The sequence below is a fragment of the Sorex fumeus genome, unplaced genomic scaffold (genome assembly GCF_029834395.1).
Source record: "Sorex fumeus unplaced genomic scaffold, SorFum_2.1 ptg000128l, whole genome shotgun sequence".
Lineage (NCBI taxonomy): Eukaryota > Metazoa > Chordata > Mammalia > Eulipotyphla > Soricidae > Sorex > Sorex fumeus.
This window is the reverse complement of record NW_026606185.1, coordinates 18,004,435-18,030,684: the sequence shown is the minus strand read 5'-3', so window position 1 is coordinate 18,030,684 and position 26,250 is coordinate 18,004,435. Positions and strand designations below refer to the sequence as shown.

At 37.7% G+C, this 26,250-nt stretch overlaps 1 protein-coding gene across 1 annotated transcript in view; it reads left to right on the top strand.

The window, feature by feature from the left end:
* The window catches only part of ARHGAP28 (Rho GTPase activating protein 28), a 189,635-nt gene extending 164,163 nt beyond the window's left edge, over window positions 1-25,472 (top strand). The window contains exons 12-18 of the mRNA XM_056138240.1: window positions 4,074-4,156; window positions 7,022-7,219; window positions 7,537-7,650; window positions 11,325-11,381; window positions 13,244-13,368; window positions 21,255-21,319; window positions 24,973-25,472. Of these exons, the coding sequence (XP_055994215.1) occupies window positions 4,074-4,156; window positions 7,022-7,219; window positions 7,537-7,650; window positions 11,325-11,381; window positions 13,244-13,368; window positions 21,255-21,319; window positions 24,973-25,067 (737 nt within the window). The 3' untranslated portion in view covers window positions 25,068-25,472. The remainder of the gene's footprint in view (window positions 1-4,073; window positions 4,157-7,021; window positions 7,220-7,536; window positions 7,651-11,324; window positions 11,382-13,243; window positions 13,369-21,254; window positions 21,320-24,972) is intronic.
* The last annotated feature ends 778 nt before the right edge of the window (window positions 25,473-26,250 follow it).

The following is a 26,250-nucleotide window of genomic DNA, read 5'->3' as shown; positions in this document are numbered from 1 at the left end:
GCCAAGAATAACTCCTAAGCATTGCCGAGTGTTGCCTAAAACAAAATAAAACAAACAAAAAAAGAAAACACCAAACACTTAACATTTTTAAGCAAACCAAATTTATCAAATAACCTTTTGTATCTTCAGAGTATAGCATTTGATAAAATAGGCGCTTGTTTTCTGCATTCTAATGTATATGGCATACGTTATGAGAATCTCTTTTCTTAAGATTTTTTCGCTTCTTTAAAAAAAACAAAACTTGCAAAATAAGAGAGAAGAGCTAGTTTTCTTCCTTCTTTCTTTTAGATTTCAGATACTAGCTTTTTTTCAGTTTTGAATTTCCATTTGGTGCTTATTAGGGATTTTCTATTTGCTATGACAACTTTTCATGATGAGCATATTTTTATTTGCATCACAACATGTATAATCATCTTCCTTAATCAAAAGATTTTTGAGAAATGGCCTTGTTAGTCAACTTTGTCTTTGTGCAAGCATCCTACAGTGTAATTACACAAACCTTAATGGTACAGCCTACTTCCCACCTAGGCTGTCTCTTATTGCCTATGGGGAATGCTGCCATTGAACCAAGAACCACTGCCTGCTAATTCCAACATCCATGATATCACAGTCAGTCTCTGTGGATTTTCTTTTTATCTGAAAATCTAAACTGTAATCTGATTTTTGTGAGTATTTAAATTTTGGAGACTTTTTCTTCTGGAATTTTGTAAGATCTCTTCAAAACTTAGGTTTTCATTTTATTTTGTTGGCTCGCTTTTACAAAATATAATTGTTAATATTATTATTATAAATTATTATTATTATATATTATACTTAGCACAGAGGTAGGGCATTTGCCTTACATGCCGCCAACATGGCTGACCCAAGTTCGATTCCTCCACCCCTCTCGGAGAGCCCGGCAAGCTACCGAGAGTATCTCGCCCGCACGGCAGAGCCTGGCAAGCTCCCCGTGACGTATTCGATATGCCAAACACAGTAACAACAAAGTCTCCAATGGAGACGTTACTGGGCCTGCTCGAGAAAATCGACGAACAACGGGAGGGCCTTTACCTTTACCTTTACTTAATAAATATAACACAAATTGCCAGTTACTTTTTGGATATCATCAGGCTCTCATTTCAGTAATTAAATTCTTACCTGCACTACTCTCATATGTGTGATTCATGGATTAGCCAGAATTTGCATTGGATTCTAAAACTAGATTCAAGTCTTCCTTTTCTGGGACTCTTCTTAGCCTCGATAGCCATGGCCATCCTGAGTCCTGCTCTCCAGTCATTCTAGCCAGGATTAGGTTTTTCTTTCTAGAAAAAAATTTTTAGACATCTCCTGCCATCCAGAATATAGTCTAGCATCAATGCAGAACCAGAAAACTGGATACTCTTCCTGTGCCATTCCCTTCTTCCAGCATCCAGGCCTCTCTTGCATCTGTCTGTCGCTCATCAGACTCTGCTGCTCACTAGACTCATTGTTTTAACTTTTTCCAGAGTCTGTTATTCTCTTTAGGACATAAATCAGGGATTTTAACTTAGCAATACCAGAAGCTGTACTCTCCCCCGTCATTTGTTAGTCCAGAAAGCACAAAATTTTCTGTAAAGCATGTTCTCCTAGAGAAGCGTTCAAGTTGATATATTAAAACATTCACCTCTTTCCCCTGCTGTCACAGAGGATTATTACCTTTTTTGATCTGGTTTCCTTAGTATAGTGGAATTATACCAGGAGACAAAACTCCAATGTCAGGCCTTTCTAGAAAATTATATTTAAGAAAGGCATTCATATAGTTTAGTTTTCTTTATATCCTTGTTATTCGTCTGACTGCAGCCAGTGCCCTCATTGAAGAAAAGACTCTAGAAAATAATCCTGAAAAGGCTGATAGATAAGTTCAGGTTTCTCTGTATGACATTGGAAGAAATGCTACAGTACTGCAGTGATTGATCTGTAAGCTGCCAGCCCGGCAGGAACTCTGAGGTTCAGGGTTGCTTCCAGCGGAGAAAGTGCCCCTGTTACTTCCTCAGAGCATTTGTTCTAAGGAAGAGAATTGTGGGCATGTGCTGCATGTGTTTAAACTGCCCTTCTTTCTGTTCTGAAATGGAATTCAGAGACTGTCATGTTTCATACTAGTAAAGTAAAGTAAAGTAAAGGCCCTCCCATTTGCTCAAGCGGGCCCAGTAGCGTCTCCATTGGAGACTTTTGTTGTTACTGTGTTTAGCATATCGAATATGACACGGGGAGCTTGCCAGGCTCTGCCGTGACTCTCGGTAGCTTGCCGGGCTCTCCGAGAGGGGCGGAAGAATCAAACTCGGGTTGGCCATGTTGGCTGCATGCAAGGCAAACGCCCTACCGCTGTGCTATCGCTCCAGCTCCGTTTAAAAAAAGTCAGAAGGTGGTTTCATACTAGTGTAACTATTTTCTCTTTTTCTCTTTTCAACTTTAGTCCAAAAAATGCCAATGAAATAAAAATCAAAAACTTTCTAGGAAAATCATCACCTCACTAAAAGGAATACTCAACTGAGATATAATAAATGAATTAATTAATTATGGAACTGTTCACCATAAAACAATGTAGATACAGATTTCTTGAGTCAAATGAAATGAATCTTTTGCCTATTTGGATTTTTAACCTGAAAGAGATATTCACAGTTTCTGTGAAGTTTATGGAAATATAGAACCTACATTGCATCTGTTATCCTCTGATTTTTTAATAGCATTGGAAGAGCAGAGATAGCGTTTAACATGCAGTTTGTACCTTTTCATAAAAGCCTATCTCTCCCTGAGTACTCTTGTTCTCAGATGTGCTCCTGATAGTTTATGTTATTCAGGTTAATTCACATCAGTGTGCATTTGCTATTTTTGAAAACACCTGAACCTTTGTCATTTTTGTTTACTAATTTGACACCCATCTCTAAAGCACATGGGGATTTGCTGTGGCAGAATAAAATGATGCTCTAAATAATCCTCCTACCTCTTTCTTCAATACCCAACTCTATACATCAGTCATCTACTAAGTCAGGTGCAAACAGCCTGCTATAAACCTAGTAACAGATCACAAGAGGAATTCCACTACTGTAAAACTGATTAACTTTACAGGCAGCAGACTGCCTTTTATCTATTGAGTATAAATAGATATGTCTTTGATTTAAGAATGCCCTAGAAATCTAGAATATAATACGTCTCTTCAGGGACTCCCCAGTAAAGGTCCATTATGAGGAGAATAAAGAGAGACAAAGCAAAGACTAGATGCCCTGGTAGACTGGGCATTTTTAACAATGCTGGTTGTGGATTATCCTGCTATGGATGGAATCCCCAATATTCTTTCCCTAAAATGGGTAAAGAGCCAGAACTGAGAACACAGACATCAATACTCTGTTGCCATCTTCTGTCATTAACAAGAAATAAAATACTCAGGAATTTTCAACTGCAGGTATACCTTCCCTAAATATCTAAAGTCTCAGATTAAATGAGATCAATCATATCAGATGCAAGCACATAGAGGGGTAACTCTGTACAGTATTTACAGATACCATGTAAATACTCTGCTTACTCAGAGTCTTCATAGTCCCCCTCCCCTACTAAGATAGGTAAAATCTTTGGTAAGCATAGGTAAAAATAAACTGTTTTCATTTTATAGATAAAATAGAAGGCAGGGGAGTAAAAGATCTGCCCACTAACTTAAGTGGGAAATGAAGGATTGAAGCTTGTTCAAGAATCTGTACTCCATTCAATTATATTTTGCTCTTCTCCTTATGTGGAGAGATTTATCTTCTTTTTAATTGAAATTCAGACCTTCTATTTAGAATGTAGAAGTGAATCAGGACCTGTGAAAATACTGTAAATATGAATTCAGGATTATTTTGAGGGTCTTCTTGGCTGCTTGCCTCTACAATGATATCTTGGAGGTGTGAGAGAGGACTTGATAGAATGAGGCACTTGTCCAAGTGCATAAATTTACATTGTTGGGCCTAAACCACCAAATGCTGTCAGGAGCCTTTCTGTGGCACCAGATGTTCATAAGAAATGCTGTCAGAGTGCATCACTGTTTCTCAAAATCAGTGGTAATTTCTCTGTTCTCTTCTTAGGAGGGCCCCACATCAAGGTACAGTTCCAAGCCTTGCACCTCATGGTCATGGCACTGCCTGATGCCAACAGGGACACAGCCCAGGTATGTTGCTGCCCCCCTGCACCGTTGGGCATCGACTCTTACTTTCATAGAAGAGGGATCACTTGGAAAAATAAAAGCAGAGACAAGTCCTTAAGCCAGCTAAGGGGGCAGCAAATCTCTTCCCTTCTGTTGTTCTAAGCAGACGAGAAAGAAGTGTCCCATCTACAATATTCTTCTAACAGTTTATTTCTGTTCATTCAATCTATAGAGAGGGGTTTTGAGGGGCTACTATGTGCCTGGCACTAAACTAGAGTTAGCTGATGGAGAAGAATTACAAAGATTTGAAAGGTGTGTCAGAAATATATTATTATGTAAGTTGTAAAATATAAAATTCTCGAATTGTTGGCCCTCAGCTGCTAGTTAAAATGTTCTTGTTTAAATTTGAAATAATTAATTTCAAGGAAATTTCTGAAATGCACTTGTCTTATTATGCCATATAATTTATGAGGCTACGCCAGTTTATTTATTTCTTATTATTTGCCAGGGATTGAACCTAGGGCTTCACACATTCAAGGCCAACTGCCTACCACCAAGCCACATCCCCTGTCCCTAGGATAAGTCAACTACATGAAGCCTAGAATCTCAGAATTTCAGAGTTTACCTAGTAGGATTTTGTTACTTTATGGATGAAGAAGCTTAAGCTTAAAAAAGTGATTTGGGGGGCCAGGGAGGTGACTAAGAAAGTTAGCACACATACTTTTTTTGTGGGATCTCTGGGTGCAGTCCTAGAACTGCTGATCCCTGAATACCACCTCATGTTCACACCCCATCCCAGCCCACCTCCGCAAGGTGATTTCTTCATTAAGATATAACAAAATAGTCATTCCAGAGTTCTACATTATAAATACCCTTCCCTTAATTTCAGATTCACTTTTTTACTGTATGTGGTAAAAGTCATTTTCTCATGCTGTGTGTGTGTGTGTGTGTGTGTGTGTGTGTTTGTGTTGTGGGAAATCGAACCCAGAGCTTCACATATGCAAGGCAAGTTCTCAGTGCCATGCTCCATTCCCAGCTCTCTTCTCATTTTGATAATTAGTCTGTATTTGCTAATGTACAACTGATGTTTGGAATCTTTGAAATGGAATTGAAGTAAGATTGAGCAGGGAAGAATCCTTTATTTTTGCAGCCAGTAAACCTAATGCTGAAAACAAAAAATGGTTCTTAAAAACATGTCTTACTGCATGTTTCAGTACTAAGGACCTTTTCTTCTTAATGAAAACATCATTGTCACTTATGCTTTGTCCTCTACCCAAAAATGGAATTAGCTATGACACAAGAATATCTGTTTCTAATGAAATTTAGTGGTTTTTAAAAAACTGGGAAGTTTGGCTATTTCTGAGTAATGTTCTTTCAGTAATGTATCTGCTACTGGTATGTAGGTCAAAATATCATCTACCTTCCATGTGTCTGAGTATCAAATAATTCAACACCTTATTTTTCCTGCGTATTTATTTATTTTGGTAGACCCGTACAAAGCTGTTTATGATTAGGTTTCAGTCATACAGTATTCCAGAACCCATCCCTCCATTTGTACATTTCCCAGTATCAGTGTCCCCAGGTTCCCTCCCACCATCCCCCCAGCCTGTCTCTGTGGCAGGCACTCTGCTTCTCTTCTTCTTCTCTGTCTCTTTCTCTATCTCTATCTCTGTCTGTCTGTTTCTCTCTCTCTCTCTCTCTCTCTCTCTCTCTCTCTCTCTCTCTCTCTCTCTGTCTCTCACCCCCTCAATTCATCACATTTCTGATAGAAGATCCTCAAAAGTTATTATATTTTCTCTCTCTCTCTCTCTCTCTCTCTCTCTCTCTCTCTCTCTCTCTCTCTCTCTCTCTCTCTCTTCTCCCCCAATCTAAAGTGTGCCTGGAGCCAAAACTAAAGCTAAGAAAAAGATTTAGAACTCTGACTCAGTAATCAGGTTTCTTTGATTCAGATTTTGGTGTTGCCACTTAATAAATTAATGCTGGGCAAAGCTACTCAGTCCTTCTCACCTTTAGTTTCTCCTCCTTTAGAGCAACATTAATGAAAGTACCACTTTTGCAGGTTTTGGAATAATGACAAAATGAACTAAGAATAATCAATTCTCAAATAAATGTTAACAAGTATTATGGTTATGTGGGGTCTATTATCACAAATATTAGAGTAGAATTTAAATTTTGGAATCCAAAGAACATCTTTCAAAAGTTTATTCCTCCGTAAATTTCAATACATTCTGATAAACTATAGTTTGTTTTCTCTGCCAAACTTTAATTTAGCCTTTTCTTTTTTTCATTTCTTAAATTCTTCATGTAAGCATTTTCCTTTGATCTAAGAATTTCAAAATTCAAGTGATTGAAAAATAACACTTAAAAGTAATATCTTTTTTTTTTAAATTTTCAATTGAGTTTACATTTTAACTGAAGAATGAGATACCCATTTTTTTTTCTTTTTCTTTTGTTTTTTAGTGGGTTTTTCTTTTTCAGCAGTAATGCTTTAAGGGTATTTTTAGAATGACTGCTTTCTTCTTTACAAAGAAACTGCATTTTATGTTTATTTGAGCTGCAAGCTTCTCTCTTTTTAGTGTGCTTAATTTGAATCTTTGACAAACCTCTATTGGATAAAAGCAAATAAGAAAATGCAAAACATTACTTATGGAGGCCCGCATATAGTAAGCTCCATTACAAAAGCTACTATGAAGCAGAGAAGTGAATTAACTGTTCAGAGTTCTCAGCACATTTAAGCAACTAAAGGGCAAATGTGACACATTTAGCCATTCTGTGTTTCTGACAGTTTTCATATTAGGTAGAATGGGTGAATGGGTAGAGAAATGAAGCTAGCAGCCATCAGGGCCTTTTGAGATTTCATAACAGTGTGTGCATTGCTGTTTCTTGTAGGCCCTCATGACATTCTTCAATAAAGTGATTGCCAACGAGTCAAAAAACCGAATGAGTTTATGGAACATTTCTACTATAATGGCACCAAACCTTTTCTTCAGCAGAAGCAAACATTCCGATTATGAAGAATTACTGTTAGCAAATACTGCAGCCCACATTATCCGCCTAATGCTGAAGTACCAGAAAATTTTGTGGAAGGTGAGTAGCACTGTATGAATTGTAACCAATGCTTTTCTCAAATTCACTAGCATCAGGAAATGAGGTTCTGAGAGCAAGCAGGGCCCAGAGTCTTAGGGAGGAAACAGACGATGCTTCCAGGGTGCTTTATTCATTTTATTAGCTCTATTCTAAGCATCTTTTCTCTTTTAAGCAGGAATCCTTGTGTTTGTGCTCATGTTTATAATAGCACTGTTCTGGTTTTGGGATACTGAGATGTAGAATGGAGTGACCACAATTAATTATTAATTAACAATTAGAGTTTTCCTTCTCACCCAAGCTTTGTTCTTTTTCTCTAGGTTCCATCTTTCCTAATCACGCAAGTCAGAAGAATGAATGAAGCCACTATGCTCTTAAAGAAGCAAATCCCAAGTGTCAAAAAGCTGCTAAGGAGGAAGACCATAGAACGAGAGGTAATGACAGTAAATGGAAGAGGGAATGGGATTACCAACCAGGTTTATTTTTCATGCTGAGACACAAAGTGTGAAGATTCAGATCCTCTATGTTCTTTTTTTTTTTTAACGGAATCACAATTTTTTTGAGATACACAGTTACAAAGTTGTTCAGGATTGGGTTTTTCCAGCACCAGTATCCCCAGTTTCCCTACCACACCCCACTCCCCCGACCCCAGCCAGTTCCTATGGCAGGCACTTTCTTCTTATTCACTCTCTTGCTCTCTCTCAAAATCACACTGCAGAGAAGTCATCTGCATTTCTTTGTTCATGGCAGCACTATTTATTCTTCATATTCTACCAATACTTGTACTTATTAGAATTCACTATTTGAAACTACCTAATGGGTTTGAGTTGTTTTGTCATTACCCTAATGATGTCAAACATCATTTTGTATGTGCTGTCTGTTTGTGTATCTTGGAGAAATGTCTATTCAGATTCTTTGCTCTTTTTTGTCTTGTTCTCATATTATCAAGCTGTAATGTTTATTTCTTTATTTTCCCCACCTCCACCCTCACCCCTCACCCTTCACTGGGGATCTCAGACCCTAAGGCTAATCACAATCTCCTTGGTGGAAAGTTGAAGCATTAGGGATTGAGTTCACAGTCTTACACTTGTCACTGGAGCATTTTAAGCCACTGAGGTCTCTTTCAGCCCTTGCTCATAGAGGAAACCAAACAGCAGTACTCTCAGTTCACCCTGGCACTACCACTGGCAGTACCAGAGTTACAATTCAGTTTTTCAGTCACTGAGACTTTTCCAAAGCCCCTGGGAGTTCTTTCTATATTCAAAATAGTAGTCCCCTTTTAGACCTATGACAGAAAATGGTTTTTCCCCATTTCCTGGCTGTCTCTTCAATTTCTTTGTGGTGTTCTTTGATGCACAAATGTTTGAACCCTTTGTTTCTATATCTAAGAATGTTTTTTAAACCCAAACTAATATTTAATCCTGTGGTTTTTCTCCCTATGAATTCTGTGATTTTACTTCTTGTATTTTTGTCTTTTCATTATTACTTTGAGTGACTTTCGTATGTATTATGAGTTATACTTGTAATTCATTCTTTAGCACATGGCTCATCCAGTTCTCCTTGCATTACTTGTTGAAAGATTACTCTTTCTATAATGACCTTGGTATTTTGGTCAAAAATCAATTGGCCATAAATGTATGAATTTATTTCTGGACTTTCATGTGTGTTGCATGATTTCCTGATGCCGTACTGGTTTGATTACTTTAAAGTTGTTTCTTTAGAATTTAAAGATGTGAATCCTTTAACTTTCAGTTTTAAAAAAATTGATTTGAGAATTCATTTATTTCTATATAAAGTGTAAGAACTGGTTTATTTCTGTGGGGAGAAAAAGAGTTTTGATAGAAATTTCATTGAATATGTAGATTCATTTAGAAAGTATCACCATAATAATAATGTTAGTTTTATAGTCTATGAAAATGGCTTTATGTTTCTGTTTGTTTGGTTTATTGCTTCTCAGTGGTTTGTCATTCTCGTAGAATCAGTCTTACACTTCCTTTACTGTATATTTCTAAGTAGTGTTTTCTTTTTAGGTTTCTTATAATTTTGAATGGTTCTTGTTTGTTTGTTTCATTGAATCACCATGAGGTATATAGTTACAGAGTTGTTCATGATTGTATTTCAGTCATGCAATTTTGATTGGTTAATCATCCATATATGAAAATGTAACTAATTTTTGTATATTCATATTTATCATTCAAATCAATTGATTTATTAGCTCTAAAGTTTGGTTTTTATATGTAGATTCCTATATATGTATAACCTGTATAACTTATATGGACATAAGGGTTTTATGTATGTATAACATGTAACTTATGTATATAAGTTCATGCTGTTTGTGAGTAGAGATTATTTTCTTCTTCCTTTCCAGTCTGAGTGCCTTTTACTTTCCTTGCTTACTTGATCCAACCAGAATTTCCAATAGAATATTAAATAAGGAGACAAGAACTGAGATCATTGTCTTATTCTTCAAACTTAAGTGGGAAGCTTGAAGCTTCGCCATTAAGTATGATATTATAATAGATAAATTTTTCATAAATTCCACTTATCTGTTTGAAAAAACTCCATTCTGTTCTTCATGGTTGAGTGGTTTCTTTTCATCACAGAAGGATGTCAAATTATGTCAAATGCTTTATGCTTTTTCTCATTCTACTAAAATAAGCATTGAAGTTTTTTTTTCTCATTCTGTTAGTATGTTATATTACAGCTATTGGTTTATATGTTGAGTTTTGCTCCATTTTTAGGATAAATCTTATTGGTCAAAGTGCATATCAGTTTCAGTGTGGTTATAGAAAGGTTCTAGTTCTTTCTGAGGATTTTTTATTTTTTTAGCCTCTCAAGCAGCAGCACTCAGGAGGTGCTGGGTCCAGGCAATAATTCTCAATCAACCAGATTGGCAAATAAACCAAGATTTCTAGGATGCAGTGCTGCTTAGGCCCTGTGGTGCTAGAGATACCCAGCTGGAGACCTCGTTGTGGTGCCCAAGGCCTTCAGGGCTGCACCTAGGAATGCTTGGGGAATCATGTGGTGCTGGCAATAGACTATCAGAGACTTTCATTATCATCAATTTACACAAATATGCATCAAGTATTTTGTAAACTGTACAACGTTATACGTATGTCTTTTGTTTCCATGTTTTTGTTGTAAAATAATCAAGATATCAAGAATATAAATATTATAGCTACGATGGAAGAAAGCACTTAATTATGAAGAAATTGTTTTCCTTTAGTTCTAGTTTACTAAATCATATTTTTGCTTGTTTAGGGGAGAGACCACATATTTTTGCTTGTTTGGGGGTTTTGAATTTTGAGACCACACCTGGCGGTGCTTAAGGCTTTCTCCTGGCTCTGTGCTCAGGAATGACTCCTGGTGGGCTCAGGGGACCAAACCTGGCTTCAAACCAGGAACCAAATCTGGGTCTGCAATGCAAGCACCCTATTTGCTGTACTATCTTTCTAGCCCCAATATTTTTATTTTTAACTTTTATTTAAGCAGAATGTTCATTGACAGGCTACAGCATTGCATTAAAAATTTTGGGATGACTATTAAATAAAAAACTGACCATTTATGATTTCTTTTTTTGACAACAAATGATGTTACAAGTGACAGGGTATAGATATATAGATACATAGATATAGATCTTATATATGTATATATACAAACACATATCTACAAAGGAAAGCAGAGTTTTTCTAAAGCTGTATTGTGCACATAGGATAAAATTTGATTTTGTATTCTTCTCTCCTACTTTAGATAATATTTAGCAGACATAAAGCACTGTCCTGTATCTCACTTTATTCACTAAGAAATCATAGTTGATTTGATCATGGATTATGTATTGATAAGGCTGTTAATCTAAGTAACCGGCCATTATTTTTCTACTGAAATCTATGCATTGGGGAATAGACCTGTAAATGTTACTTCTGACAAGTTAAGTTTATTTATAAGATAGAATTAGAGATGTGGGATTGTTTAGTGAATGTGTAATTACATTTTAAATTTGACAAATATTTCCCAAATTCTTTATATAGAGATGTATTAGTTTACTTCCAGCAACTGAATATGCTTTTTTTCCCAATATTAATCCTAAAAGAATAACTTTTTTATTTAGTTTACAAGCCCCAAGACTTCAAAGGTACTGCAAAAGTCACCTTCTACAAGAAGAATGGTAAGAAAATATTAATTATAAACTCTTTATAGTGTTCTCTGACTATCTCTACCTTATTTTTATACAATTTGGGTCATGAAATATCCCTCGAATTTAAGTTTTAGCATGGCAGATGAAGAAATGGTATAGAGACTCAAGTATTCAATGTGTGTGGTTATACAAGTATGAATGCTATAGAAAATCATGGGGTCAATCTGATGAGTATAGTCCAGGCTTAATTATGTCCAGAGCATGGGATTAATCTTAGAGAGTTGTGAGGATCTATTAAAGGGAACAGAGAAATATTTCCATAGTGAAGTCTTGTTTGTACTGAACCAAGGTATGCTGCCTCACCCAAAGTCTCATATTTATTCCTTGTCATTTCTGCTGGGCAGTCAGTTTCCTAGCACTGCCTTAACAAAAGTACAAACTATGGTAGTTTAAAAGAGGAAGAAATCTATTCACACACACTTCTGGAGTTTTAAAGTTCAAGAACAAATTAGTTCCCATGAGGGGCTGTGAGAAAAGGATCTATTCCTGATGACATTCATACCTTTTATGATTTTGTTGTTGTTGTTGAATCACCATGAATTATAATGTTAGAAAGATATTCATGATTGAGTTTCAGCATAAGATATTCCAACACCTCCACATCCCTCCACCTTGCGCCTTTGCTAATGCTCACAGCCCTTGCTATTCCTTCACTTGTTAGATATATGTCATTGCCTCTATTTTGATGGATGCAAGTATGTGTGTGTGTGTGCGCGCATTCACTCGTGCTGTTACGAAGACATTTTTTCATATTGTATCTTCCACAAACTCTGTGAGGTCCATCCTCCTTAGCTGTAGTATTGTACACACGTTCTCCAGAGAAAGTAAACTTAGTAGCAGGTTGTGTGTGTTTGTGTGTGTGTGCATGCGCTACACAATTAGACACTTAACATTTTTTCCTAAAACAGGTACCAAGTTAATTCAGACAAACCTTCCACAGCCACAAGACCATCTTTTGAGAATGTGCAAATTCAAAATCTATAGCCAGATCCTCAAAACAGATAGAAAAGTATTCATCTGCAGAGACTGTCATTTTAAAACACTAAGAATTTTGTGACAGAAATTTTCTAGTCAATCCAGGCAAAACAGAAATTTCTGTTAATCAGGTAGCACTGCTGTTTGAATGTTTCATTTTAGTGAGAGCTTCCAATTCCCCTGGGCCTGTCACAGAATCTGAAAGCAGATGCTCCCCAACCACACTCTCCTCTTAGCCAAGTTAGCTGCACACTTTGAGGCATCAGGTTTCAAGTGCCCATCTGGTTTAATTGGGGCTGGCTATTCATTGCTGCTGATTATGGGAAAAAGCTGTTTTACAATTCCTATTTTTTAATTGATCCTTAAATCTTTCAATGGGTTGATCTTCAAATGTGGTGAAATACAGAATTATGCTTAATGTGGGCTTGCTTTAGGGCATTGTTCAAGGTTAAAAACAAAAACGGAGCCGTAGCACAGAGGGTAGGGCATTTGCCTTGCACACAGCCAACCCGGGTTTGATTCCCAGCATCCCCTATGGTCCCCTGAGCACCGCCAGGAGTAATTCCTAAGTGCAGAGACATGAGTAACCCCTGAGCATTGCCGGGTGTAACCTCCCCCGCACAAAAAAAGCCACTTTCAGAATCCTCAGGCTTTACTGTGCAGTCAGTCCTAAGCCTGTAAGGAGAGCAAAATCCCAGGTTTAGTTTAGGTGATGGTGAAACTCTCCTGTGAAATAAGGAGCATTATTTCATTCAGGTTCAGTACTGATCCTATTTACCATATCACGATTTTTAATGTCTCTTAAAGTGCAATCAGAGACTATGTTAACCCTACTTTCAATTTTTCCTCATCGGCAGTCTGATGTGCCAGAAGGAGTTATACGAGTTCATGCACCACTTTTCTCGAAGGTGTCCATGGCCATTCAACTCAATAGCCAAACCAAAGCCAAAGACATCCTGGCGAAATTTCAGTATGAAAACAGGTAAGAGTGAATGAAGAACATGAGTGTTTAGCCGATGAGTAACTTTATATACACTTTATATACACATTTGAATTTAGTCTTTTTGAAAGATTAGAGCCTGTTAATTTGGCAATTTAGTGAACAGATATAGAGTCAAGCAGTGTTAAGTAAACCTTAGAATTGTCAGTAACATGAGTACTTTTTTAAAGGATTTTTATAAATGGAATGTTAATAGGTGTTTTTATGTTTTGGTGGCTTCATTTATTTGAATTTTAGTTTCATTGCAATAAAAATAAATAGCATATTGAGTCTCTAAAAGTTCTAATATATTTTCAGGAATATCATTCTGGGTTTCACTGGGTCTTAATATACCTGTATCAGACTGAGATTATGTATTTAGGTAGACTTCGTAGCAGTTTTCCTTTAAATATGCTATCAATAAATCTTGGGATTAGAATGACATTTATAAAATAATTGATATTTTCTGAAAGTCATCCTAAAAGCTAGTAAATCATAATAATTCTTGTTCTTGCATATCCCCTCAAGAATAAATATTTTCCCTAAGGTTTTTGAAAGGTAAGAAAAGAACTATTTAAATCTGCTCATTAGAGAACTCATTCAGCTTCATGGTTTCTCGTGAACACTGATTTATGCTTTAAATAAGAACTCTCAAATTATAAAGGACTGTCAGTGCTGGGAGAGAAAAAAAAGCCAATTGCAAAGCTTTTTAATACAAAGTATCACTTATATATAACACTTTTAAATGAAAAACTTTGAGAAATGGAGGATAGATAATGATTACCGGACATTTGGGTGAGGTGACCACAGAGATAGAGAGGGAGAATGGATATGGTTAAAAAAGACAAGATCATAACATTGTGGGGTAGGAACTGGCTGGTGCCTTGATGTGGTGGTGTAAAACATACAATGAAATTGCATAGAACTAGATACACATACAGTTGTGTAAAATGGGAAATCTGCATAAGATGGTGAATTGAATCATGTCAGTATCCTAATTGTGACATTACTGTGTGTTTTTGAAATGTTAGCATTGAAAAGAACTGTGCAAAGAATCCAAAGAATTTAAATATTATATCTTAAATATTGTATCTTTTAAATTTTTAAGATACAGTATTTTAAGATACAAAGATTTAAATTTAAATATTTTATCTTAAAATATTTTAAGGGCTGGAGTAATAGCGCAGCGGGTAGGGCATTTGCCTTGCATGCAGCCAACCCAGGTTTGATTCCTCTGTCCCTCTCTGAGAGCCTGGCAAGCTACCTAGAGTATCTTGCTCACACGCCAAAGCCTGGCAAGCTACCCGTGACTTATTCAATATGCCAAACACAGTAACAACAAGTCTCACAATGGAGACGTTACTGGGCCCACTCGAGCACATCAATGAACAATGGAAGGACAATGACAGTGTCAGTGATCTTAAAAATACACATGATTATATAACCCAGGGATGGTGACCATCTGGCTCCAGGGCCTTATACGGCTCACAGAATTGAGGTCTGGCCAAGGTACTCGATGGGATAGACAAGTCTGATTCTCATAGGCTTCCCATAATCCATCGATCTGTATTGCTTGGCCTGTGAATGATGTTTAAAATATTCAAGTGACCCTTGAGGAAAAAAATGGGTAAAAGGCATCCTCACCATTGATCTAACCAATTAAGTAAGTGATGTTAGGCGGTTTTTGTGGGATTTTTTTTTGGGGGGGGTGGGGAGAGTGCTCGGGAGGACACACCCAGCAGTGTTCAGGGTTTACTCCTGGCTCTGAACTCAGGAATCATTCCTGGCAGGGCTTGGGGGACCATGTGGGATGCTAAGGGATTGAACCTGTATAAGGCAAGTGCCCTACCCACTTTACTATCACTCTGCTCCCCAGTATCGAGATTTTGTATAAGGATGGTTACAAAGGTGATGAAAGGCAAGTCATTAATTTAAAAGAGGTTTTAAGGGATTTCTTTTTAGATATTGGAGTTGGTTATACAATGTGGTTACTTTGTGAAAATTCTTTAAAAATCTGTTCTGAAAAAACTTTTATAGTAGCCATCAAACCCCCTCCCTAAAAAAAGAAAATGCTTCAAAAAGCAATTACGAATTTTCATTGAATTTCAATATCAAATATATAGAAAATATCACCAAAGGGATAACTATTTATAAAAGTGGAGTCTTTGCACCCCAGAATCTTCTCCATCATATTGTAGGGAATATACTTTTTTTTTATTTTTTGAGACTTTTAGTCTCTTTCTCCCACTTCCCCCTTCCCAAATAAAACAATTTTACCTTTTAAAAAGTGTTGAAATTCTAGAACCAAATACAATAATTGAAGTAAAACACATGCTGTCAGATGTCAGTAGTAGTGTGGGCATGACCGAGAAGAGAATCTTGGTGAACTGGAGGATATATTGGTAGAATTTATTCTGTACAACAGAGAGAAAATAAACCAATCAAACTAATAAACACAGCTGCAGAGGTTCATGGAAACATAACAAGAGTATCATTCATGGAAACATAACAAGAGTATCAGTACCAAAAGGAAAGAAAACAGTGGCATTATTTAAAAAAAAAAAAAACCTAAAGGTTAATGGAAATTTAAAAAAAAGTATTTAACTAAATAATCACTGAAAACATCCCGAATTAAAAAGAAAGCATAGGGATTAAAGCTTAAAAAAATCATTATTAACATTGTAAAAAATAAAGGTAATAAAAATCCTGAAATCACCCAGTGAGAAGCCCTACATTTTTTATAGTGAGTGACAATTCAAGTCACAGTAGATTATCATTGGAAGCCATAGAGGCCAGATGAAAGTGACATGATATTTTCTGTATACTAAAAGAAAATAACTATCAACCATCAATTGTATTAGTGAAAAAAGCTACTTCTAGAGTGATGAGGCTACTTCTAGAGTGATGAGCAATCTTTGGCTGAAGGAAAAAAAAGATTATTTTGTAGCTAGCAAACTTGTGCATAATGACTAAAGGAATTTTTCTAAACAGAAAGGAAATGATAATAGATCTTGGGACATTAGAGGGGAAGAGAAAAAAATAAGAAAGGGTAAAAATGGGATGTAATAGACCATTCTACTACTAGCGCATTTCTTAAATTATTTATTTATTTATTTATTTTTATTGGCTACATAAAACTATTGAATCACTCCTAGATGCCGAGTTATAAAGCTATTCTTGGTCGGGTTTCAGTCATAGTGTTCCAACACCCATCCTTCCACCAGTGAACATTTCCCATTTTTATGGTTGAAGCAGAACTTGCGCTTTGTAATATGAGGATTCAATGTCTGGAGAAAAAGATATATTTTAAAGGCTAGAAGGCTAGAGGTTCACTACCCCTCATGGTTTATGTTCTAAGAGCACAACATGTGAAGAAAAGAAAAGAATAACTTTACAAATGAGACCTCTGCACTCTGCCGGATCAACTGGCAACAGTGATGTCCCATTGATAACCTGAACCCTTGATAAGATGTGATGAAATGACACATGACTTCTGCCACACATGTGACTCTAAACATGAGAAAAACTTTAGAAAAATCCAAGTTGAAAAGTAATTCTACAAAATGCCTGACCAGTCCTCAAAACTGTCATTAAGAACAAGTGTTAGAAAGTGTTCCTGTCCAAGGAAATGTTAGAAAAGCATGATGATTGCATTAATGTCCTTGCATTTCCATTTAAAAAAAATCATCACAAAGTAAATAACAGTGGTAGATTATTCTCACTGGACAGTGGCCGAAAGTCTGAGATGAGGCTGTCAGTCAGGTTGATTCCTTCTAAAAGCCCTGAGGGAGAAACTCCTGTGGGAGAGCAGCTCTCCTAGAACTGTGATTGCTTCTCTTCCGCTGTTACACTTCTGCTGCCTTTCATGCAACAATGCCAGTGACTAGATTTAGAGCAGAGGTTCCCAACTGATTTGGCCTCAACACTCCCTTTTCAGGAAGAAAAAGCAATTACTCGGTGCCCCCCTCAAGACTTACCTTCTTTAAACAAAGGAACAGAAAGCTTTACACCTGAGGGTATGTGACCCCTCTGAATTGTTCCAGAGGGTTGGGAGGCAAGCTTTGGAACAGGAAGTACTACCCACTTTGAGAAACACTAATTTAGGGCATCCCCTAAATTCAGGATGATTTAGAATTAGATTTAGCGTATAAGATTCTTACATCCCAATAAAGTCCATTCATCTGACATTCAGGTGAATCTGACCCTTGGGAAAGAGTTTAGTTCGACCAACTGTAATTACTTAATGTAAAGCCATGTTCCAGATTGAGCCCTAAACAGAAAACACAAATTAGGGGAAATAAAATAAATAAACTATTCTGAGTAAAATATGAGCCTTTAGTTAGTAAAAATATAGAAATTATTGGTTATTCAGTGTCATAAGCAAAAAAAAAGCCTTTATTGTAAGCCTCACATTTTATGCAAAGATTAATTTAAAATGAACTAAAAATTCAAAAATTCTAGAAACACAGGAAAAAGCCTTTTTGATAAAAGGATAGTGAAGAGTTCTTAAACTTGACATTAAAAATATTGTCTATAACCAGTCATCTATTCTCGGGCACTCAGGTTTTTTCCAGATTCTGGCTATAAAGAGTAGAATGCTGCAATGAACAAACAAGTGCAGATGTCACTTCGATTATACTTTTTTGCCTCTCTGGGATATATTCCCAGGAGTGGAAGAAGCAAGCTGAAAGTAGACTATAGACCAAACATGATTGCCACTCATTGCCTCTTTTGCAAACCACAACACCCAAAAGGAGAGAGAGAACAAAAGGGAATGCCCTGCCAAAGAGGCAGAGTGGGATTGGGGAGGATGGGTGGTGGGAGGGATACTGGGATCCATGGTGGTGAGAAATGGGCACTGGTGGAGGGATGGGTATTTGATCATTGTATAATTGAAACCCAAGCACGAAAATTTGTAAGTCTACAACTATACCTCATGGTGTCTCACTAATAAAAATTTTTAAAAATGTATTGTCTATAAGAAATGAAAACTGATAAGTTGAACTTCACCAGAAATGAAAACGTATACAACTGAAAGACTGTGAATGCATAAATAACAAGCTAAAGAATAGAGAAAAATTTAAAAGCCACAAAACCAACAAAGGACTAATATCTAGAGTGTATCAAGAACAGAAAACTCAGCAGTAAAATGAAACCCACTAATAAAACTGATTGAAAATGTGCAACTGATATTAACAGACATTTCACAGAAGGGGATGTATAGGTGACATACTTCCATCACCTATAGGAATGACCAAAATAAAAATTGGAGTTACTCCGAATCCTGCCAGATTGAGAGAAACTGGATCACTCTTATGTAAACTGGTGCAGATACTCAAAGAGTTTGAATTTCTTTCAAAACTTACATATATAACTCTCCTGTGCTTCAGTTTACATAGTCCTCACAATTATCCCAAAGAAATCAAGAGTATTCACATAAAACCTGTACAGGAATGCTGATACCAGTTTTATTTATAATAGCCAAAAATGTGCAAGTAAAACAAGTTTTCTTCAACTTGTAAATGACTAAATTAACTAGAATATTCATATTATGTATACTGCTCAGTATTTTACCACTCAGATGAATCTCTAGGGGCATATGCTGAGGGGGAAAAAAATGAATACAGAAAAAAATCAATTACTGAATGTTTTCAATTCCATAACATTTAAAATTTGTAGAAATGTAGAATAATGACTGACAAGCATAAAGAATGGCAGTAGGGATGGGGGACAAGCAGAGGGAGTGAAAGGCTATAAGGTCAGCCAGGATGATTAGTCAGGAGAGGAACAGATACAAATGGTCTCTCTCATATCTGCTATGTAAACAAACAAGGTAAGGGAAGAACAGATGCCTAAAGGCAACAGAGCTTGAGAATTGATCTACCAAGTAAGCTTACCAAGGTTGGGGTACAGGTGTGTAGAGATAAATAGTGGGGACGCTGGGACAATGATGGAGGGAAGTGGACACTGGTGGAGGGTGTGGTGCTGGAACATTGTATGCATGAAACCCTCCCATTAACAATAAGTCACAGTCCCTAATGTTTTTCTTTAATATTTTAAAAAGGGATGGGGATAAGCAAGACTTCCTGTGCCATTGGAAATGTTAGGTATATGGGCTGTTTAAATATCTACATTCTAATTGTAATACTGCTTTAGAGTTTTGCAAGATATCCTGTGTAGTGTTTCCCAAAGTGGGTGATACTTCCCCCTTGGGGCTGCTGGAACAAATGAGAAAGTAAGCTAATAGCAGCCTCAGGTGCAAATGGAGTGGTGGGGGGCAGGGCTTGTGGACCTTCTGTTACTTAACACATTAATGCCTGCCTATACCACCAGTGGCTCACACTTGAATGTGGCTTAATTAACACAAATTTCCTTATCAGTGTCCTTACCAATGTTTTGCTAAAGAAGGTAGATTTCTAGGGGGGCACTGAATAATTTTTTTTCTTAATAAGGACCATATAAGGTTGAGAATATTTGCTGGCAGAGCTGGGTAATGAGTAGTAAGTAGAATCAAGAGTGGGTGAGATAATCTCACAGTGATTCAATTAAAAAGTTTTTAAAATAAAAAATATAAAAGAGTGGGTGAGATAGTACAGCTTCCCCAGTTATATCAACTGCACCACATAGGGTTCTCTGAGCCAGCCTGGAGGGATGGATCCCTCAGTGCAGAGCCAGGAGTAAGCATCACCAGATGCACACCCTCACCCCCCCCCAAAAAAAAAAGAGTACACAAGACCTGTCTGTATAATTTCTTACAACATGTAACCCTATAATTATCACATATAAAAATTTTCTAAGGGCTGGAGCAATAGCACAGCGGGTAGGGTGTTTACCTTGCATGTGGCCTACACGGCCGACCTGAATTCGATTCCTCTGCCTCTCTCGGAGAGCCCGGCAAGCTACCGAGAGTATCTTGCCCACACAGCAAAGCCTGGCAAGTTACCCATGACGTATTCGATATGCCAAACACAGTAGCAAGTCTCACCATGGGCCCGCTCTAGCAAATCGATGAACAACAGGAGCACATTGACAGTGACAGTGATTCAAACTAAAAGAAGATACACATCCTTCTTCCTCACAATAAGACACTGAAGACAGGTTTGAAGTAGCCACATTGAAAGTCATCCTTAGTGTAATGGAAATAACAATGATCTTTTCCAGATTCTTTTACTCAGTGTTTTAGTCTGAAGTGGAAAATTTTAATTGGGCAATTATTTTCTCTAACTTACTTTTATTTTAGAGCAGAGACATGCAATGAAGTCAACATTAGACCATCTGCAAAGGTTTGGGCAAGCTTAAAAATGAGAGTTGGAGGGCTGGAGCAGTAGCACAGTGGGTAGCGCGTTTGCCTTGCATGCGGCCGACCTGAGTTCGATTCCCAGTATCCCATGTGATCCCCCAAGCACCGCCAGGAGTGATTCCTGAGTGCATGAGCCAGGAGTAACCCCTGTGCATTGCCGGATGTAACCCAAAAAGCAAAAAAAAAAAAATGAGAGTTGGGCCGAGGCGAGAATTCCAGTAAGTTTCTAGAAAATGAATCTGAATTCATTTGAACTGAGAGAAGTAATACAAGGTAATATTAACTGTGCAGCTTCTGCTTGACTAGTTATAGGTCAGTTAACAGGTTCCTACCTAGAACCTAGTGCATATTCAGGCCTGCTGGAGAGCCCAGCAGCATCTATTTGGGTTTGGAATAGACCCGCCCTCAGGATCTTTTCTGAGAGGAAAAATGTGAATATTTGAAAATCATAGCCAGTGATAGTAATGATTTGCAGCATGTATTTCACTCAATTACGAACGCATTATTAGTTACCATGGTTATTGAATCTACAGATTTACACGCAGTCATGAAAGAAAGTTAAAATTATATTGCTTTCTTCTTTTCTCAGTCATGGTCCATCGGAATGCATTAAGATTCAGAACCAAAGGTTATATGAAATTGGAGGAAATATAGGTAAGCATTCTGTAGTGGTTTATTCTTCTCAATTCTCTGGTTTATGCTGCTGCTATCATAAAAGGACATCTTAGATTTCTTAGATAAGAAATAGGTTTTGTTTGGGGCAAAACCATGTCTGGTGCTCTTTTGAGGAGCCTGTTGCCAGGAACTGAACTTGGGGTTCCTGCAAGTAAAGTACACATCTACCCCTTTCAGCTTTCTCCCCTACCCCACTTTCTGGGTTTCGTTGGTTTTTTTTTTTTTTTTTTTTTGCAGTGGGTGAAGTTTCTGTTCAAGGGCTATACCAGACAGTGCTTAGGGGCTAATCTCAGCTCTCTGCTTGGGAATCCGTCCCAAGTGGTGCTCAGGAACCTTCAGTGCCAGAATTCTCCATGTAAATCATGCACTAAGCCATCAAGTATTCTCTCCACCCCCCAGTTTTTGCTTGTTTTTAACTGTATCATATAAAAATAGTTTGTTGTGGGGCTGGAGCAAGAGTACAGTATGTAGGGCATTTGTCTTGCACACTGTCAGCCCCAGTTCAATCCCTGATATCCCATATGGTCCCCCGAGCACCACCAGGAGTGATTCCTGAGTGCAGAGACAGGAAAAACCTCAGAGCATTGCCAGGTGTGGCAAAAAAACAAACAAAAAGAATAGTTGTAGTTTTAAAAATTGTTTCAAAATAGAAACAAATATTTTAGTTGATGCGTATTAGACTTTGAGGTCTTTTCATTGTGACAACATCCCAGCAGGTCAGGCTCCGGACTTGCTTGAGTCTGACCTGGGTTTGGCCTGTGGCATCCCATATGGTCCCCGTGTGGTGCCAGAAATCACCCCTGAGCACCACATTTATTTATTTGCACTTAGCCCAAAACGCAAATAAATAAATGTGACTTAAAGTTGAAAAGTCTATTTCTGGAGAACATCAGAGAAGAGCATCATGGGAACTTTCAGAAAGTTTGTTTGTTTGTTTTTTTCTTTTGTGGCCACACCTAGTGATGCTTAGTGGTTGCTCTCAGGAATTACTCCAGGTGGGCTTGAGGGACCATATGGGGTGTCAAAGATTGACCCTGGCAAATGCCCTACCCTCTGTACTATGACTCAGGCCCACTTTCAGAAAGTTTCACTTCCCTACTTTCACTCTTGTTCCAAGTGTATTCTTTTGTTTCAGTTTTTGTGTCACACCAAGTGGTGCTCAGAAACTACTCCTGGATTTTTGCTTGGGGGGTGGAGATGGAAGGAGACATTATTTCTGGTGGTGCTCAGGGGACCAGGAGGTGCCAGGGATAGAACCAACGCCTCATGCATGCAATGTGTGCACATAATCTATCCAAGCCATCTCTAAGGACAAACTGTATTCTTTTTACTTCCCTGGAGAGAAGGGCAGAGGGAGCAAGTGACAAAGGAGTCAAAAGAAAGCTCCATCTCTTGTTTCTGCAGCTATGGCAGCCAGATCTTTTGCTTGCCTTCCCCACTGTCCACATGAAATATGATTTCCTGCTTAATTAAAACTAGCGCCTCCCCTTGTGATCCCTTCTACCCAACTAGAGCAACACTCCAGCCATCCCATTCCTTATGAGTATTTTCTCATAAGCACATCAATCATTTCTAGCTTCATTAAAGTATATGTATACATATATATGGTCTATATGTGCATTTATACTATAATGAAAGTGTGTGTGTGTGTGTGTGTGTGTGTGTGTGTGTGTGTGTGTGTGCGCGATGGTGTGACCAGAGTGCTCATACAGCAGAGAAGGCGCTTGCCTTACACATGGCTGAGCAGAATTCAATCTCCTAAACCATATTCGGTTCCCAGACCCCATCCCGAAGTGCAGAACCATGAGTAAATCCTGAGCACCACTGGGCACTGAGCATCTCAAACCAAAACAAATAAACAGAAAATAGAGTGTGTTGAGGGGGTGGGGTGGGGGTGGAGGATTAAACCCAGAGGCTAACCACATGCAAGGCAAGTGCTCAACCACTCAACTACATCCTCAGGAAAAACAAAAAACAAAAAAAATTAATTTCTCTCTTCTTTCCAACGTCTCTCTTGACCTTCAGTCCTCTGCTCTACTTTGCAGCAAAAATTCTTCGAATCTGTTCTCTCTGTTCAGTTTCTTCCTTGTGTTCTCTCTGGAAAGCACTTAAGTCAAGCTTAAGCCCTCTACACTTCACTAAAATTGCTCTCTTGTTGGAGTCACCAGAGAACTCTCATGGTTTAAAATCTTGTCCTTCACCTGTCTTTATAATTGCTTTGAGTTGATCCTTCCTTTTTTTCTTCATCTGGCTTCAAGGGCAAACTAAGCTGCTGGCTTTTCACCCACTTCACTGGCTGTTCCTCGGACTCTCTTTGTCCATTATTTCTCATCTTCTCAACCTCTTGACATTGCAGCGCCGTGGGGCTCTGTCTTTGGAACCTTCTCTACACGGAACTTTGTTGGTGAACTGTCTGTTGCTTTGAACACATCCTCATGCTAATCCCACTTTGAATTATATGCAGACTTCCCCTGCAAACATCACCATTTTTTATGCACTCATTAAGCACATTTTGCCTTGGGGACTTTGAATTTGCTGTCACTCTTGCCCTTTAGATTGTTCATTTCTCATATTTCACCTCCTTCGGGTTTTTGTTACTGTGTTAGCATCTCAGTATCAGCAACTTTGATTCATTTCCTTTCTTTGCTTTGTGGTTCTCTAATGCTACCACTTGCACATTTGATTTATATTATGTTTACTTATTTGCTCATTGCCTTTGGTCATTTTCAGAATGCCAAACATTCTGGGGGCAAGTAATTTGGACAGTCTGATGATTATTGTAGTAGCCACTGTGCTCTAAAGTAGAGCACATAACAATTCTCATAAATACTTGATAAATGAATAAATAGAGCAAATAAATTTCAGTAGTTTTGTTTGGACTTCTATATACATTTAATCACAGTGTACATAACGCTTTCCCACTATGTTTGTCATGAATTAATTTGGTCTTTACTATTTACTAATCCCCTGCCTGTGGCATCTTATTCATAGGAAAGAAATGCACCGAGACTTGAGTTTCAAGCCTGCACTCTTCCTTGAACACATATCTTGCTTGCTTGCATCTGTGTTTCTTTGCATGCTTCTTTTCCCTCTGGAGAAGCCTGTGTTCTCTCTTGAACATATTTTCCCTCTTTCTCTCCTCTCACATCTTTCTCAGCAAGTTTCAGTGAATAAGAACTGCTTTGCTTCACACACACACAAAAGAAATGAACATTTCTGTCTCTTCTCATCAGAATCAAGTTATTATCTATAAAATCATTACATGGCACATATTATCATATTAGTTATCAGTTTATTGCCTGAAATATGTTCTTGCCATATTTTTTAATTGATGTGGTAAGACTAGAGAGCAACTTACCTCTGGTTGATATATCTGGTTTTCCCAGTTTCACCTGGGACTTCAATTTCTTCACGGAAAGTGAAGGAACAGAAGAGGAAGGGACGTTACTGGTGCCCACTCGAGCAAATCGATGAACAATGGGAGGACAGTGCTTCAGTGCAGTGCTACTTATGGCTGAGAGAACTATGCTTGTCATATTGGAGCTTAGAGGCACACAGACACTAACAGACATATATGCACACATAGAAGTATGCACTATTTATTGTATTCTATGATTTTCTCTTTATTTTAGGACAGCATTGCTTGGATCCAGATGCTTATATATTGGATGTGTATCATATGAATCCTCAAGCAGAGTGGGTAATAAAACCTCAGCCACATTTTTGAAATACCCCTCAAGAAGGCAGATGTTGTATATAACTTGCCAAGAAGATACTCCATTTCTTAGGGAAAAACCAAGACTGCTTTTGACATGTTTGTTCCTATGATGTTTTCAGTCCAAATGGTGTCTCCTCCTGACATTGCCAACATGAACTATGGAAGAGGAGCTGGTTAATCATTTGGGCTGATGCTTTCTCATGGTGGTGCCTTGATTCAAGAGAAGGAAAGATGGTGCAGTCTTTCCGGAAGAAAGGCCAGTCTAGAATATGATGGAACGCTGAGCATTTCTAATAGGTTGACTCCCTGCAGAAATGAACTTGAACTATACCTAGGGAGAAGGCATATTCTTTATGTGACAAATGCTTCCAAAGAGGTGGAAAGAGACTTTTTTACTTATTATATATATATATGTATACATATATATATTCATCTTTTTTTGAGCAAGAATGCAAGAAATACCAGTCATTTTTGCTCTGCAAAATAATTCAGTTCTACTTTCCAAAGGGAACCTATTTCTAAAGTTACACCTGCAATATTTATGCTCTAACTTGCTCCTGAATTGGAGAAGGAAGAACTTCTGTTTAAGAACACTGTATTGTTATGTATGTTGTACTGTATTTTGACTATTAGCATTCTGGTGCAAATGAAGACTTTTCTATCTTAGACTGTTGAAAAGTAATGTCTGTCTTTTTCTCTTTGAACCTAGGTCCCTATAACAAAGCTTAGTTTGACAAAGGGTTTTCTTCTGCTTTTATGACCTGCTTTACGGTCAGCAGTTACAGAACCTCTATTCTCCTCATGATTATGGTGCTCAATGAATAGCTTCTTCTGTTCTAGACATAATCTCCTTTTCTGATCAGATGTATCATTTCTTATTACTGTAGAACATCACTTCTGCATGTCCGCTTAAAAATACAAAACTGTCTTCAGCCAACTGTTCTTTATTCAGAAGTGCTGAAAAATACTGTCACAGCCAGATTTTATATGCTGTAAAAACCAGATTTTGCTTACATTCATCAATCATAGACTTGGCCATGCTTTGTGGGTTAGCTTCCGGCTATAAAATCAGATTCATATTTGGTTAGCTGAAAACTGTCTGCTATGAATATCCTGAGGATCCATTTTCCAGACCTGCAATTGAGCAGAACACTCAGTCCTCCACAGTTATAACTGAAAGCAAATCTAAAAT